The following is an 18,157-nucleotide window of genomic DNA, read 5'->3' on the forward strand; positions in this document are numbered from 1 at the left end:
AGGTCCTTGAAGCCTGTGCTTGCCTAGCCAGGGAAGGCAGGACAGAAATGGCCAAATAGGGGCAGGTGGCCCCTGGGAAGGTCTGAGCTGAGGGATACAGGGGACCTCCCCCCATTGCCGGATACCCTGTTCTTGACAAGAAGATCCTTTTCCCCAGTGCCAAGCCCCTTGGATCCATCAGAGGAATAGCCTCGGGCCTTGTCCTTTTCACAACCCCACTTCAAAATCGTGTCATCTCCATGGCCTGATCCCGCCCTAAGCTACTTTGAACAACTAGGAATTATTTTTCTAAGAGGCTTTTTGGGAATTCTGAAATACATCCAGGGCAGTATCCCCAGAGCTCTAGGCAGAGAGTGATGGAATTGCCTCTTGCCACTCACTAGCCTTAGGCCTTTCTGCAGGTTAGCCTCTCAGTCTCTTTCCTTATCTACCACCCAGGGATTGTAATAACGTCCCTGGCACCTCTTGTGAGGGTTAGCTGGTGCCCAGAGCCTGGTGGGCAGCAGGCCTGGTATCATGGGGGCTGCTGATACCACATAATATCATCTGGGCTACATGGGCTCCTCTGCCATCATGATAGGAATAGAACCTCAGCGAAAAAGCCTCCTGAGCTGTAGGGGCTTTCCCTGAGGCCCAGGTTCACCTGGCCCCTTTCTTCCTTGGTCATCTGCCTTTGCCCACAGTGAACTCTGACTTGGTTGTTCAGTGCTGAATATTTCTTAATGTTTTGAATAGGTAATCCATTCACGTGGTTCACAAATCATAAAGTAGTTAAAAGCCTTTCTTGAGTTCCTGACGCCCAGCAAGCTCTGCTCCTCACTCCATGAGTACCTACTATTGCTTTGTTCCTTGGGTATCCTTCCAGAGATCATTTATGCATGTACACACATGTGTATGTGTGTGTATATAATTTTTCTCCTTTTCTACTCATGTGATACCAGACAAGTGTATTCAAGGAACGCTCCTACTAATGTGGGAAGAGCCATCCCAGAACTCAGAATACAAAATGTGAACCCAGAATTGGGGGATGTTTTTGCAATCACACTCCTGTTGAGTAAGACATATTTTCATTTTATTGCAACATACTGAAATTTTAGTTTTCTGTACAAATCAGAATCTGCAGTCCCTCCCTTACCCCAAATGCCCAGCTAATCCAAGAGCACAACCAGATTTTTCTGATTGACTTTCTATCTGCGACAGCATGCTCAAGATCAGGCTCTGTAGCTGACAGCACAGGCCTCTCCCAGCTCTGAGCAGCCTCTGCAGGTGCCTGGGCAGCTGCTGGCCCCTCCCCCAACTTGGCCAGTTCCAAGTGAGGACCAGTGGTGATGTGTGGCTACAACTGTTGTGGTCTCTTAGGCAAGCTCTTGTGTCTTTGATGCAGGAGTTTGAGCAACAGCAACTGAAGGCTTCTATTTTGTGGGGCAGACATCTTAGCTACTGAGCAAGTGCACACTGAGTCTCATGTTTAACTGTGGATATGCCTGAATGTCCAGTGTCAGTTCATGGAGCTACTCCCTTTCCCTCCCAACTTTTCATTGTTGTTGAGACAGGGTCTTCTTGTCACCCAGACTGGAGTGCCGTGGCACCATTGTAGCTCAGTGCAGCCTCAACTTCCTGGGCTCAAGTGATCCTCCCGCCTCAGTCTGTAGCTGCGTCTACAGGTGCACACCAACACACCTGGCTAATTTTCGTATTTTTTGTAGAGATAGGTCTCAACTCACTATGTTGCCCAGGCTGGCCTCCTCACTCTATGCACACACTTTGAAAAGATAATGCTTCCAGTTGGGCGCAGTGGCTCACGCCTGTAATCCCAACATCCCAGCACTTTGGGAGGCTGAGGCAGGCGGATCACCTGAGGTCAGGAGTTCAAGACCAGCCTGACCAATATGGTGAAACCCCCTCTACTAAAAATACAAAAATTTGCTGGGTGTGGTGATGCGTGCCTGTAATCCCAGCCACTCAGGAGGCTGAGACAGGAGAACTGACTGAACCCAGGAGGCAGAGGTTGCAGTGAGCCAAGATCCCCACTGCACTCCAGCCTGGGCGACAGAGCGAGACACCGTCTCAAAAAAACACACAAAAAAAGAAAATGCTTCCTCCAGAATTTTCCGTTTATCCCTCGTTTTCCATTCGACAACAACAGAAATTACCCCACCAACAATTTTTTTTTTTTTTTTTTGAGACAGAGTCTCGCTCTGTCACCCAGGCTGGAGTGCAGTGGCACGATCTTGACCCACTGCAAGCTCCGCCTCCCAGGTTCACGCCATTCTCCCGCCTCGGGAGCTGGGACTACAGGTGCCCACCACCATGCTCGGCTAATTTTTTGTATTTTTAGTACAGACGGGGTTTCACCATGTTAGCCAGGATGGTCTCAATCTCCTGACCTCGTGATGCGCCCGCCTTGGCCTCCCAAAGTGCTGGGATTACAGGCGTGAGCCACTGCGCCCGGCCAATAATTTTTTTAGTTTAAGTTCATTTTTTTCCCCACTGATGAAAGAGCTGCTTCCTCCAGGCAGCCCTGGGAGTAGGGGCACAGACTTGTGCCTCGCTTCCCAGCAGCTGCCCAGTGCCTCTGTCCGCACCCACCTCCCTGGTGTACTTGCCCCCTACAGCAGCAGCCCAGATCCTCCCCTGGATTAAAATTGCAACTGGTGCCCTAACCCAAAACTTGTGAAAAAAATTCTCTACCACCTCCACTCTTCTGGCACTTGTAGAATCTCTGGCCCTGGGTGTGTTTTTTCCTGTAGCTGTTACAGATTTCCTAAGGAGAAGGACATGTCCAGATTCATGCCTAAATATCCAGTTGATAACTGGAAAATGCTGGGTCATCCTTCTTTAGTAAAGATTAATAAGGGATCCCCATGTGCTGGGGAATGTGCTTCCATTTGAGTGGGGATATCAGAAGAAAAAGAGGGGCTTGTTCAGTAAACCTTACTTTGCCAATTCAGCTATAGAGCCCAAATTGTTACAAGATGCAAAGATGTACTCCACTTTTTGACCAAGCGTCAGCACCTTTGGCTTACCATCCAGTCCTTACTTCTGTGACTATAAGGGCCCCACCAGTGTCAGCGGACTTGTTTGTGCTTTGGGAGAGTTCTTCTCAGCTCCCTTTGCCAGTCCCAAGCCTGGTGGATCTGCATCTCAGGCCCACTGCACACCGTTCCTCTCCATCTGCCCTTCCCTCCCAGGCCCCCACTAGGGCAGGGAGGTCGGGGGAGCAGGTGTGGCAAGTGTTAGGAACTCCCTTCTGGTGACAGCTGGTCTTCCTAGAGTGTTGCTGGTAACTGTTGCCTCTTGGTCTTTTGACATCATTGCCAGGAACGGGGCACTTTTTCGTCTTGTAGTTTGGCCCTCGGGTTTCCTCACTAGGTATTGTGTAACTCCTTCAAAAAAAGGTTTATGAAATGCTGAACCTCAGGTTTCATAGACGTGTTTGTACACTAAAAATTCTGCAGCAGAATATTTTTAAACATTCGCAGTTTTTTGTAAGCTATATTTTTGTATATTTAATTGCTATTTTAAAATTTTAATGCATTTTGCTAATCACTCTTTAAAAAATAAAACATGCATGTAATTGACTCAAACGTGTAAATAAAAGCAAATTTTGAAAAATACTTAGTGTTGCGCATATGCCTTTGAACAGAGGGAACATCCATGTGCCACTTACGCAAGCACCTTCAGCAAGACTTGGAAACTCAAGGTGATTCTATCAGAGCTGGTAACTAGTACTGAGTGACTGTGATGGAAACTCCTGTCCCCTCCTGTGGCATGGTGTGCAAGGAGGGGAGGGGGTCAGTGGTGAAGAGTGTGTCAGGCCACCACAGACAGAGAACAGAGAATCCTGGAATGCAGAGTACAGTGGAGGCTGAAGCCCCCTGGCCTCCCTGAGCTCTGCAAACAGCTGGATACAGATAAGCAGTCTTCCACGTGAACGCCAGCACCAGGGTGACCTGAAATAGCAGATTTTTTTTTTTTTTTTTTTTTTTTTGAGACAGTCTTGCTGTCACCCAGGCTGGAGTGCAGTGGAGCAATCTCGGCTCACTGCAGCAACCTCCGCCTCCCAGGTTCAAGCAATTCTCTGCCTCAGCCTCTTGAGTACCTGGGATTACAGGCACACACCAACATTCCCGGCTAATTTTTGTATTTTTAGTAGAGACGGGGTTTCACCATGTTGTCCAGGCCGGTCTTGAACTCCTGACCTCAGGTGATCCAACCCGCCTTGGCCTTCAAAAGTGCTGGGATTACAGACATAAGCCATCGCACCTGGCCGAAGTAGTGGAACTGAGCCTGTTTCCTCCACAGGCCACACCACCCTGAAGAGTTGCCCCCACCTTAAGCCCCTAGCTATATCCCAGGCCTGGAAATAACTAGTGTCAGGAGAAAAAACGTTCGAAGCCTTCCTGTGTGGCCATTGCTGCTCTCCTCACCACCCCTCACTAGGACCTCTCCAAGTCAGCTGCTGCCTTGTGGCTTCCCAGCTTCCATCAAGGCCAGCCAGGATCTTGCAACCAAATGTGGGCAACCTCAATTCAGATGCCCAGAGAGCTCCTCTTCTCTCAGTCCCCTGAGCCACAGGCCCTGGCCAGCCTCTCCCTGAGCAGTCGTTTTCTTTGCAGCTTCCTCCGTCACTGCTCAACTCTCGGTTATTTTTCTCACCCTACCTTAGAACTCATAAAATCCCCCTTGCTTTGACCACCTACATGCATACCATTCTCAGCTCTGTATCTCCAACCCAAATACCCAGTGCTTATTTGGAGTCTCAAAATCACGTAGTCCACAAATGAGCCCAGGTGCCCTCTTGCTATCTCTCCTCCCTCCCCTGTATCCAGTCACCACTTCCAAACACAGCCCTCTAAGCATCTCTCCATTCTGGCCATCCACTTCTCCCCTCTCCATTCTGGCCACCCACTTCTCCCATCTTACTTCAGGCCTGCCTTTCTCACCTGGACCATGGTCACAGCCCCCTTCATGGCCACTAGTGGAGGGCAGACTGAAAGGGACAGCTGCTGAGAGGACAGGGAAGTGGCAATGGTAACAGCAGAGTTTATGGGCACCTCACAACCTGAAGGTGGTGAGACGGCAGTAAGCTGGGATGAGGATGTGGACGTTGCTGCACAGAGATGAACAAATGCAGAGAGAAGGCAGTGTCTCGAGGCTGGAGCCCAGAGGTAAGGGGTGGCTGAAGTGTTCCCTGGAAATCAGTCAAGGTGATGCTGATGACTGCTTGGGGAGACCCAGGACTGAGGCTGAGGAGAGCCACAGCTAACTGTCAGCAGAGAATGAACCAGAACATTAGTAGCCTGGGTGGCAGGACAGGCAAGAGGGCTCTTTGCTGAGTGAGAACTGAGATGAGGCTGTGAAATGAATGCCAGATTCGGCGGCATGGGATTCACTGGTGGCCTATCAAGAACCCTGCTGTGAGCCGGGCGCAGGTGCTCACAGCTGTATTCCCAGCACTTTGGGAGGCCAAGGCAGGCGGATCACCTGGGGTCTCGAGTTCGAGGCCAGCCTGGCCATCATGGTGAAACCCCATCTCTACTAAAAATATAAAAATTAGCCGGCCATGGTGGCACGTGCCTGTAGTCTCAGCTACTCGGGAGGCTAAGGCAGGAGAATTGCTTGAAGCTGGAAGGCAGAGGTTGCAATGAGCCAAGATCGCACCACTGCACTCCACCTGCGTGACAGAGTGAGACTGTCTCAAAAACAAAAACACACACACACACAAAAACCCTGCTGTGGAGTGATAGGGTTTACTGAGCACAAGGTGGAACATGAGGGAATGGACTAGTTTCTCTAGAGTAGGAGGAGGGCCCAGGGAGGAGGAAGCTCAAAGCGAGGCAGAAGGGGACATCAACAGTGTCTTCCCAACTCAGGCACCAGAGACAGACAGTCCTGGGTTTGAGTCCAGCTCTGCTCTTTTCCAGCTGAGTGACCTTGGGCAGGCTTACTCATCTGGGTTTCAGTTTCCTTCTCTGTTAAACTGTGGGAACAGCAAGGGCTGCATGATGACCCACGTCGAGCAGTGAACAACCTCCTGAACGCAGCACAGCAGAGGCAGCAGGACCACAAAACAGGGGCCTCAGAGGGGCAGGCCCTGGCCTGGGTCTCCATGGGAAGTGAGCAAGTTCACAGGAGTTAGCCTGTGGTACAAACAGCACCCTGTGGTACAGCACCCTGTGGTATAAACAGGAGGATGGTGGTGCCATCTTTGGTGCCTGGGTACTGGAGGGTGAGGCCACCAAGAGCGCTGCTGGCAGCAGAGGAGGGCAGAGGAACTCAGGATTAGGGCATCAGAGGTAGTTATAGGCCAGGAGCCTGCAAACAGCAGCAGCAGGGAAGAGGGTCACCAATCACTGTCCAGGGGACAAAATTACCCTCCACGCAGCAGCCATCCTGCTCTGCACCCACACAAGGTCCCAATGCAGCAGCACCCATATTTCCTAAGTGCCAAGGCCCATGTGCAGAGGTAGCCATGCCTAGTGGAACAGCCCACAGCCCACACATCAGTTCCCCTTGCCCCAGCTGGAACGCGGGTGTCTCTGCTGCCTCCATGCGGCTGGCACCCTGCCCATCCCTCCCTGACCACAGCCTTAAACAGAGGGGAGCAGGGAGGCTGCAGAGCCTTGGGGTTTTCCTTCCTGGTCCAAGGCTGCTTTGTACAGGCCCATCCTTGCCTTCAACAGCAATATGGGCACTACTTAAGACCTCAGATGTAAAAGGTGCATTCTCTCCTTGGGAAAGGCTTTTGAAATTATTCTGCACAGCAGAAACAAAAGCTTCAGCCCCTACCAAGAGCACCTGCAGCCTGACACTCTCCTCAGACAGTCTTCTGAGCCTCACCTCCCAAGTGCCACAGTGCCCTGAAGGACCCCCCACTCCCCATGAGTTCTTTGACAGACACTTCAGTTCTTCCTTTTCTACTTAGCCTGAAAGAAAAACCAGATTCTCCCTGATCCCCTGAGGGGGTGTCGATTCTAGTGGCCCTTCTGACTCATGTTAGTCCTCCAGATTGTGCTGCTTCTGCCAGTGTACCCACTTGCATCAGAACAGTCCTCCCACTACCCAAGGAAATTCTGCCAAGAAAAGAAGCCCTGTCTCTCCAGCATTCATTCCCAGGATTTAGCGTAAAGTAACGTGGAACTGCCCTTCCAAAAACTGCTTGTTACATTTCAGGTACACAATTAACCTGCCCAATTAATTTTGCAGAACCTTGAAATAAAACATGTTTTACAGTAAGTTCACACACACGCTTAATGCAAACCAGAGTAATGCACAGATGATTGCCAAGACCATATTGACAAATTGTGATTAGATTATAACACATAGTAGCCTGCCTTACATTCAGCAAGTTCAAACAGGACACAAAACCACAGTCAACTGAACACAGAGCAGCTCTCTTCGGAAGCATCTCCAGTGAGTGATGCAGAGATTTCAAAAATACAAAGAAGGCAACTTATATACAGCAAATCCTCACACTGCCTGGACATGGGCCACTTTTTTGTTGTTTTTAATATATTTTTCCTTCCTGGTTGCTAGTTTAGACTGAATTCTTAAGGATTTATCTTGATGACTTAGAAAAATACACGTGTCCTTTCTCACTTTGTTTCAGGTAGTACACAGTCATGAAATTGAGTAAGTCTCTTAAAAAAATGGAAGTCCACAGATCCCACTGTGGAAGGTTTCAGGAACCCCTCCCCAGGTAATGATCACGGGATCTTCAACAGCTCAAGGAGTGCTCCAACAGCTCCAAAATAACCCTGAAAGAAAATACACCAAAAATAAGTGCAATTTTCCTTAGACTTATTCAAATCACCTTACACATGATGACTAGTGTTAAAGCCAACAATGCCCTTCACACAGCATACCCATTTCCTGAGCACCCCAGAAGAGCCAAAGCCAGCCTGGGAGCAGAGACGCCCTAAGGAGTCCCTGTCTGGGGAGGGGGGCTGGATGTCCTAGACTATCCAAGCACTTCAGACCATTGTGATAAGAGCAAAACCAAACCCGCAGTGAGGCCGACAGGAGCTATGAGGCCAGCAGCAGCTCAGTTACCTCTGGTAAGAGACAGAACCTGTTTCTGGGGAATGAGGTGAGAAGCAGCAGAGGCCTGGAGCATTTCCAGACAACGCAGGAATGAAGGCGAGGTGGGATGTGAAGTGCAATGAAACAGGTGAAGTTGGGGGGTGGGTCACAGAGGGTGAGAGCCCGACTGAGCTGGGGGAGGGAGGGAGAGTAAGAGATAAGATGGATTCAAGATTCACCCCTAACAGAGGACAGGACAGCAGGAGGGGGCAGCATCCCCGAGAAAGGGGACACAGGAGTAAGAGATGTGGAGAGCAAGGCCGGTGGGTGAGTTCCCCACAGGACATGGGAAGCTGAGGTGCCCACAGCAGCCAAGCAGCTGTGCCCGGGTGGTCACCAGACACCTGGATCACTGGCCCAGAAGCAGGCGGTACAGGAATGAAAACCACCACCCAGAGGCAACGTGAAGAGAGGTACAGAACAAAGAGCAAAGCCTGAGGAAGCATGGAGGTTCCTGAGGGAGGGCAGCCCTCAGCCCTCCTGAGACACAGAAGCAGCAGCTGAGAGAAGACAAGCACTGTACTGTCTCCAGAAGCAAGCAGTCAGGTCACATGCAACCAAGAACTCAAAACCAAAACACAGGAATAGCACATGAGAGAAAACGGGGCAAACCCCATAATGACAGATAAGAGAACACTAGCAAGAATCAGAGGCAAATCCTAAAACGATGCAGAATCCATCAGGGTCTCCAAACTGTAAGGTAAGGTATCAGACTACTTTTTAAAAGAAATAACTAAAAAAGGAATGAGAAGATCTTCAAAGACTTGTGTATGGATTTTTTAAAAGTAAGTCTCTGAAACATAAATAACTACCACTCTATCTTTCATGAAAAGCTTCTTCAAGAAACATGTGATCAAACGAGAGGCCAAAGCCTTTCTTGTCACACTCTAGTTGGCAATTTAAAAGAAAGGCATATTGGCTGGGCGCAGTGGCTCACAGGTATAACCCAGCACTTCGGGAGGCCGAGGTAGGTGGATCACTTGAGGTCTGGAGCTCGAGACCAGCCTGGCCAATATGGCAAACCCCATGTCTCTACTAAAAATACAAAAATTAGCCAGGTGCGGTGGCATGTGCCTGTAGTCTCAGCTACTCAGGAGGCTTAGACAAGAGAATCACTTGAACCCAGGAGGCAGAAGTTAAAGTGAGCCGAGACTGCGCCACTGCACTCCAGCCTGGCTGACAGAGTGAGACTCCATCTCAAAAAACAAAAACAAACAAAAGAAGGGCATATTGACCATCTTTGGTTTTGGTGTGTATAAATAAAATAAAGGCAGCCACACCAATCTGTGATGTGAGGCGGCCAGCAGCTACAGGACAAGGCACAGCTGAAATACAGAGGCAAGGCTGTTTGTCTTAATAGTTCACTATACAGTTTGTTTATACATATATATGGAGAGAGAGAGAGAGAGAGAGAGGTCCACTGAAGACTAGGATGCTACTATCAAGACAGAAACAGGTGGTTATAAACTACAACGTGCTAAGATGAGAATAAAGGATCAAAGAGGAAAGGCTTGAGAGAATCTATATGAAGCTTTCACAACAAAAGTTAAAGTGACTTCAATGTGAGGGCAAGAAAATATTTCAAGGCTCAGAGAGGCTAAAATAATCGAAGTTCCGAACTGAACAATGAGAACACTTGGACACAGGAAGGGGAACATCACACACCGGGGCCTGCCATGGGGTGGGGGGAAGGGGGAGGGATAGCATTAGGAGACATACCTAATGTAAATGACGAGTTAATGGGGTGCAGCACATCAACATGGCGCATGTATACATATGTAACAAACCTGCGCGTTGTGCACATGTACCCTAGAACTTAAATAAAAAAATAATAATAATCAAAGTTCCACAAGGGCAGAGATGAACACAAGAGTCAAAGGCCTGAATGCAAATGGAAAACACAGGTACAAATGGACCAGCAAAGCTAACCAGTGGGAAAAACAGAGTCAGCGAGCAATAAGGACAAAATGCAACCAAGAATTTCATGAAGGCTTATAACTATTATGACAATATCAGTTTGGTGTTTTGTTTTTTGTTTTGAGATGGAGTTTCGCTCTTGTTGCCCAGACTGGAGTGCAGTGGTGCGATCTCGGCTCACCGCAACCTCTGCCTCCCAGGTTCAAGAGATTTTCCCATCTCAGCCTCCCAAGTAGCTGGGACTACAGGTATGTGCCACCACATCCAGCTAATTTTTGTATTTTTCGTAGAGACAGGGCTTCTCCATGTTGGTCAGGCTGGTCTTGAACTCCTGACCTCGTGATCCGCCCACCTCGGCCTCCCAAAGTGCTGGGATTACAGGTGTGAGCTGCTGCGCCTGGCCTGTTTGGTGTTTTTGTCTTGTTGTTGTTTTTTGTTTTTGTTTTTGAGACAGAGTCTTGTTCTGTTGCCCAGGCTGTAGTACAGAGGTGCGATCTCAGCTCACTGCAACCTCCGCCTCCCAGATTCAAGAGATTCTCCTGTCTCAGCCTCCCGAGTAGCTGGGATTATAGGCGCCCGCCATTGCGCCCAGCTAATTTTTGTATTTTTAGTAGAGACAGGGTTTTGCCATGTTGGCCATGGTTGGCCAGGCTGGTCTCCTGACCTTAGGTGATCTGCCCATCTCAGCCTCCCAAAGTGCTGGGATTACAGACGTGAGCCACCGCACCCAGCCTATTTTTTTTTTTAAGGTTAACTTAAAAAACTAATCTCCATGTTCTACCTAGAAAAAGGTTAAACAAGAGGCAGAAATAAAACAGAAAAAGATCTAACATTCAAGTTTTAAAAATTCTAATATAAAGCAAAATAAAATAAGTCAGAGATCACAAAAAAAGATGTATACAGAAACATTATAAACTGTAAGAAACTTAATGGCAATTCGGTGCTGGTTTACAAATACAGTAATGTTAGAATTTTAAAACTAAGTTAGATGACTTCAATTTTAAGCTTTTTGATATGGGGATTTGTGTACTTTGGACTTCAACTATGAACTAAACCAATTTAAAAAGAAAAACTTAAAGTAAAGGAAAATGTAATCTCTAGCACTTCAAATCTGTGCTATTATCTGGACTTTGATTTCCTTTAATTCATATAGACTGTTAAAATAAATATGCAATACAATTCTGAAAAATGTTCACAATAACAGTATCTAAAATCCAAGAACAGTTGAAAGAATAGTTCAACTGCCCCACAACCAAGAAGGGAAGAAAGAACCCCTACACGCCTTTCCATACCTCTGCTTCTTTTTCCCCAAATAGGAAAAATAAGAGTGCTTTCCAAGACAGGCTATGAGGTTGAGCAATTTGATTCTTTTCCATTTCATCATTTCCAGCCTGTCTACAATTGTACTTAAGTTCTTACGTTAGTATAGTTCTAGTCTGAGAGGTTTACTGATCTATTCATTTTTACAACATGCATCTTAAATAACTGACACAAGAATTACAATATATAAAAACTGGCACTGAAAAAAATGAAAAAACCAGAACCCAGAGTAATGGCACAGTCAGTGCAATAGAAAAAATATAAAGGATAGTTCAGACAAAACTATGGCATCAGAAATATAGGGTAATGTTCATCAAGGGTTTTTCTCTAAAATTCCTTAAGCTTACAATTAAATTAACCCAAAATTTACCTTGCATTAGTATCAGAGAAGAAACAGCTTTCAAATGTTACAAAGTTAAACTACCAAAAAAGTTCAGGCACAGTGGCTCACACCTGTAATCCTGGAACTTTGGGAGGCTGAGGCTGGCAGATCACTTAAGGTCAGGAGTTTGAGACCAGACCAGCTTTGGCCAACATGGTGAAACCCCATCTCTACTGAAAGTACAAAAATTAGCAGGGTGTGGTGGCGCACACTTGTAATCCCAGCTACTTAAGAGACTGAGGTGGGAGGATTGCTTGAACCCAGGAGGCGGAGGCTGCAGTGAGCCCCAAGACTGTGCCACACACTCCAGCCTAGGTGACAAAGCGAGACTCCGTCTCAAAAAAACAAAACACAAAAGAAACACTGCAGCCCATTTCACCTCCACCCTCTACCTCAAGTTCCATGACAGTGTGACCCACAAGCCCTCTGTGTACATAATATATCACAAGGAACAAGTCAGCTTACCTCGTGTTCCGAAAAAAGTGCTTTCAACTGCCCCTTGGACCAATAATCCAAAGCATATGCCAAAAGCCGCATGGCGATCGTATTAATTCTCAAGAAATTTCCAACAAATACCACCTGGTTAATGTTCTGAGCACACCAAAAAAAGGCAATTAGTTTTCATCTTAATTTCTATTTTCTCATAAAAGCTACCCCAAATACAGCACCATGTGCATAGCTCTTAGCAACAATTTGACTGCTGATCAAATTTAGTCCAGTTGGTCCAGGGCTACTTAAACTTGATCCCCAGACAACTCTGGACCCACTGAAAAGCATGCTAGATAATGTCACAGGAGAGGAAAACAGATTAGGAAAAACATTTGTATTAAATCTGACCAACAATAACTAGTTTTGAATACAATGTTTTATACAGATAAGTTAAAATAAACCAAAAAAAAACAGTATGACTCCAATCCAAAAGGACAGTGACACAAACAGGCAAAGTATACAAGCATTATAACAGGCAGGGAAAAATTCAAACCACTAGTCATCAAACAAAAGTAAAATTTTAGACCTATTAACCTTGCAAAAAAAAGCAACTGAAATTCCACCACCACCATCAGTAGTTGTAGTAAAATTAATCCACTCATTCACCGCTAAAGATGATCTAAATCGGTTTAGTCCTTGTGCAAAGCATCATGGCGATAAATGTCAAAATTCATGAGCATGATCATTTCTGTAGACCAGAAATCTCACTCCTAAGCCCCATATCAAGAATAAAATTCAACCAAAGAATAACTTCATGCTTAAAAATGCCTACTGGCGAGTTATAAGCAAGCAACCAAATGCCAAGCTCTATGTTATTTGATATAAAAGAACTTGATCAAATAAATATACAACCATGAAATGTGTATTTAAGTACAAAATACAAATTGTGGTATGCACACCAACTAAAATTTCTGAAAATACATAAGCACAGGAAAGGGAACATACAATAAAGAAAAAAGAAGTTATGATATTCAAACAAATGTTTAATTACTTGATGCTGATACAGTATTTTTTAATTTAAAATGAGACAAATCCTTTGTGCCTTTTGAGGTTTCCTTTTAAGCTACATGCCTATATTATCTAAAGAATAACTTCTTAAAAATAAAAATAAAAGAATAATTTAACAACTGTACACACAGGGACAAGCCATAAGCTGCACCAACTGGATCCTAGATCCTCTTTCCCCAAGGGCAGCCCATTCTTGGTTCTTTCATAGCCCTGTACAATGCTGCTTGACCTGAATGCTACAAGGCAGCACTGTAAAGAAGCTGAAAGCACAAAGACACAGCTCTGCTGAGGTGGGGGAGCCAAAGAGGGCACTCCTCGGCCTGCTCAGTCTTCTCCCAGCTTCCGTGACTTCCTCTGGATTCCTCCCTAGGGCCTCTAGAGCTCAGCAGTGAGTGTGGAGTCTACATTCAGCATCGTTATCCATCATCACCCCCAGCAGTCCCCAATATCTGGAACACTGGCTACCTTCCATGCTTCCTCTACTTTCTCCTCAAAAGATGTCATTTTACCTCTAGACAAGTGGCAATGTTTATCTTCAGATAGAAAAAAAAAAAAAGAAGATTAATCTGTATTTGAAGAGTTTTAACTTCGTGCTAAAACAAACCCCACCCCAAATGACTACATTTAGGCACTGTTCTGAGAAAACAGACATGTGATGGGGCCTACTTAAGTTCAGTATTTTCCTTAGAGTAATTAAAGAAATCCACGTCCCCTTACTTCATTAAGGGCACACATTCTTGCTATTGAGCCAATGTTGTTGGTGATGGTGATCAAAGTCGCTCTGGCAAGGTCCTCTTTACTGACAGCCTCTCGCTTCTCCTTGCTCATCATGTTTCCAAAGCTGTGATGGGGGAAAAAAAATCCCATAGCTAAACCAATGGGAACAAAGCCCAACAGAACTTGAATGTTATTTTATTGAAATAAAATCAGCTTTTAGGGCAACATTGTTGAAATCTTCAAACCTTTTATTTTGCAATGCAGCATCTGCTTGAAGAGAAATGCAAACTTTAAACAGAGCCCTCAAACATTGTAAATGAGCAGACAGCTTTCCCTGCGGTTTCTACTGAAATCTAGCTTTGATACCAGATATTCACACATTCAGTTCGAATCTCATCAGATGCACTGGAAGGCATCATTGCTCCTGCAACCAGACAGTTCCAGGACAACACCTCTAACAGCAATTCATCTCAACTGCACAGCTGTTCCACTCAGATGTCACATGCACATCTGGTAAACTGCTCTATCAGAGCAGAGTAAAGCACAGACAGCTGAGTCCCAGAGTGAGCTGCTTAAGAATTTCAGGTTTCCCTAGAAAATAAAGTACTTCAAAGTACATGCCCAGCAGAACTGCTACAATAATTTTCCAATCAGAAAAGGAAGTGATGACCAACGAGCAAATGTTACAAACAGAAAATCAACAGCATTTACCAAGTGCCTAAACTTAGTAAACAAGCATATGTGATTTTTCTATTAGTAAAAGCCATGTGCCCCAATATACGAAAAACAATTGTACTTCTAGACAATCTCAAAATGGAGACAATGATTTCATTTATAATAGCATCAGAGAATAAAACGCTTACGGATATACCTAACAAAAGTATTAATACCTATACAATAAAATCTACAAAACACTGCCGAAAGAAAGCAAAGATCTAAATAAATGGAAAGACATTCCATCTTTTTGGATCAGAAGACTTTGTATTAGGATGGCAATATTCTCCAAATTGGCCAAAAGATTCAATGTAATCTCTATTAAAATCCCAGTTGTCTTATTTACAGACCTTGCCAAGTTAACCCTAAAATTCATATTCTCAAGGTACCCAGAATAGCCAAAATAATCTCGAAAAAAGAACAAGTTGGATGATTCACACTTTCTTACTTCAGAACTTAATACAAAGCTACAGTATCAAGGCAGTATGGTACCAGCATAAAAACAGACATATATATCAATGGAACAGAACTTAAGAGTTCAGGATTAAACCCAAACATCTATGGTCAACTAATTTTTGACAGTGGGGCCAACAGAATTTAACAGGGAAAGAATCATCTTTTCAACAAATGGTACTAGGACAACTGGATATCCACATGCAAAAGAAATGAACTTGGAGCTCTACCTCACACCATACACAAAAACTTACTCAAAATAGATCAAATATAAGAGCTAAATATAAGAGCTGAAACTGCCTGGCATGGTGGCTCACACCTGTAATCCCAGCACTTTGGGAGGCCGAGGCAGGCGGATTACAAGGTCAAGAGATCGAGACCATCCTGGACAATATGGTGAAACCCTCTTTCTAATAAAAATACAAAAATTAGCTGGGCATGGTGGCACGCACTGTAGTCCCGGCTACTCGGGAGGCTGAGGCAGGAGAATCGCTTGAACCCGGGAGGTGGAGGTTGCAGTGAGCCAAGATCACGCCACTGCACTCCAGCCTGGTGACAGAGCAAGACTCCATCTCAAAAAAAAAAAAAAACAAAAAAAACATACATACATACATATATATACATATATATATATATATATATGAGCTAAAACTATAAAACTCTTAAAAGAAAATAAACAATTCTTCATGATCTTAAATTAGGCAATTCTTCATGATCTTAGATTTCTTACATATAACACCAAAAGCACAAGTGACAGAAGATAGATAAGATTAACTTCATCAAAATTTAAAATTTCCATGCTGCAAAGGACACCATCAAGGAAGTGAAAAGACAACCAACAAAATGGGACGAAACATTTGCAAATTATGTATCTAATAAGGGACTTGTATCCAGAACTCAATAATAAAAAGACAATCCAACTAAAAACTTAGCAATAGACTTGAGCAGATATTTATCCAAAGACTACAGACAGATGGCCAGTAAACACATGAAAAGATGTTCGGGCTGGGCACTGTGGCTCACACCTGTAATCCCAGCACTTTGGGAGGCCAAGGTGGGTGGATCACTTGAGGTCAGGAGCTCAAGACCAGCCTGGCCAACATGGCCAAACCCTATCTCTACTAAAAATACAGAAATTAGCCAGGCATGCTGGCATAATTTACAGGTGTGCCTGTAATCCCAGCTACTTGCGAGGTGAAGCAGGAGAATCGCTAAAACCCAGGAGGTAGAGGTTTCAGTGAGATAAGATGGTGTCACTGCACTCCAGCCTGGGCAAGAGAGAGAGACCCTGCCACACACACAAAAAAGATGTTCAGCCAGGAGTGATGGCTCACACCTGTAATCCCAACATGTTGGGAAGCCAAAGTGGGAGGATCACTTGAGGCGAGGACAGCCTAGGCAACATACCAAGACCCTATCTCTACAAAAAATAAATTAGGCAAGGCAATGCACAGCTGTAGTCCTAGTGACTCAGGAGACTGAGGCAGGAGAAACACTTGAGCCCAGGAGATCCAGGCTGCAGTGAGCTATGATCGCAACACTGCACTCTCATGTGGGCAACAGGGCGAGACCCTGCCTCTTAAAAAATAAAAACGCTACAAGATATCACTTCACTCCTATTAAGACAACTAAAACCAAGAAGACAGATAATAACAAGTGTTGACAAGAAATATAAAGGCTCATAAACTGCTAAGATTGTAACATGGGACTGCCACTTTGGAAAACAGTGTAGCAGTTCCTCAAAAGATTAAACATTAAGTTACCATATGACTCAGCAATTCTACTCTCAGGTATATACCCAATAGAATTAGAAATATATATGTAGGCCGGGCGCAGTGGCTCACGCCTATAATCCCAGCACTCTGGGAGGCCAAGGTGGGCGGATCACGAGGTCAGCAAATCAAGACCATCCTGGCTAACACAGTGAAACCCCATCTCTGCTAAAAATACAAAAAAATTAGCCAGGCATGGTGGCAGGCGCCTGTAGTCCCAGCTACTCAGAAGGCTGAAGCAGGAGAATGGCATGAACCCAGGAGGCAGAGCTTGCAGTAAGCCAAGATCACGCCACTGCACTCCAGCCTGGGTGACAGACCGAGACTCCATCTCAAAAAAAAAAAAAAAATATATATATATATATATATACACACATATATATATATACACATATATATATATACACACATATATATATATACACATATATATATACATATATATATATGTGTGCATACATACAAAGACTTACACATAAATGTTCAACATTATAACCAAAAAATGGAAACAACCCAAATGTTCATCAACCAATAAATGGATAAAATGTAGTATTATCCACATAATGAAATATTATGTGGCAGCCAGGCGCGGTGGCTCACGCCTGTAATCCTAGCACTTTGGGAGGCCGAGGCGGGCAGATCACCTGAGTTCGAGACCTGCCTGGCCAACATGGAGAAATCCTTTCTCTACTAAAAAATACAAAATTAGCCAGGCTTGGTGGCGCATGCCTGTAATCCCAGCTACTCGGGAGGCTGAGGCAGGAGAATTGCTTGAACCTGGGAGGTGGGGGTTGTGGTGAGCCGAGATCACGCCACTGCACTCCAGCCTGGGCAAAAAGAACAAAACTCTGTCTCAGAAAAAAGAAATATTATTTGGCAATAAAAAAGAATAAAGTACTGATTCACACTGTAATGTGAACGTTTGCAAAACATTATGCTAAATGAAGAAGTAATCACAAAAGATCATACACTGTATGATACCACTTATATGAAATGTTCAGAAGAGGCAAACCTACAGAGAGAAAATAAATTACTGTTTGGCAGAGGCTGTGGGGGGAATAAAGAGTGGTAGCTAATGAATACAAGATTTCTTTCTAGGATGAAAAAATGTCCTAAAATTGGGATTACAGTGATGGTTGCACAATCCTGTAAATATACTAGAAACCACCAAATTGTACACTTTAAACAGGTGACTTTATAGTACATAAATTATATCTCAATAGAGCTTTTTTAAAAAATATGCCCAATATTATTATTTTATGTCTGTCTTTTTTTTTTTTTTTTTGAGACAGAGTCTCAC

General features: G+C 44.9%; 1 protein-coding gene across 7 annotated transcripts in view; it reads right to left on the bottom strand.

Moving 5' to 3' along the window:
• Positions 1–1,115: 1,115 nt before the first annotated feature.
• Positions 1,116–18,157, bottom strand: part of PANK2 (pantothenate kinase 2) — a 56,894-nt gene continuing 39,852 nt past the window's right edge. For all 7 annotated transcript variants that reach the window (XM_054467916.2, XM_063659462.1, XM_063659465.1 and 4 more), the window contains 3 exons: positions 13,919–14,042; positions 12,170–12,295; positions 1,116–7,760 (listed from right to left, as the gene is read on the bottom strand). In XM_054467916.2, coding sequence (XP_054323891.1) covers positions 7,710–7,760; positions 12,170–12,295; positions 13,919–14,042 — 301 coding nt within the window. In that variant the 3' untranslated portion in view covers positions 1,116–7,709. The remainder of the gene's footprint in view (positions 7,761–12,169; positions 12,296–13,918; positions 14,043–18,157) is intronic.

This window comes from Pongo pygmaeus, chromosome 21, assembly GCF_028885625.2.
Source record: "Pongo pygmaeus isolate AG05252 chromosome 21, NHGRI_mPonPyg2-v2.0_pri, whole genome shotgun sequence".
NCBI lineage: Eukaryota > Metazoa > Chordata > Mammalia > Primates > Hominidae > Pongo > Pongo pygmaeus.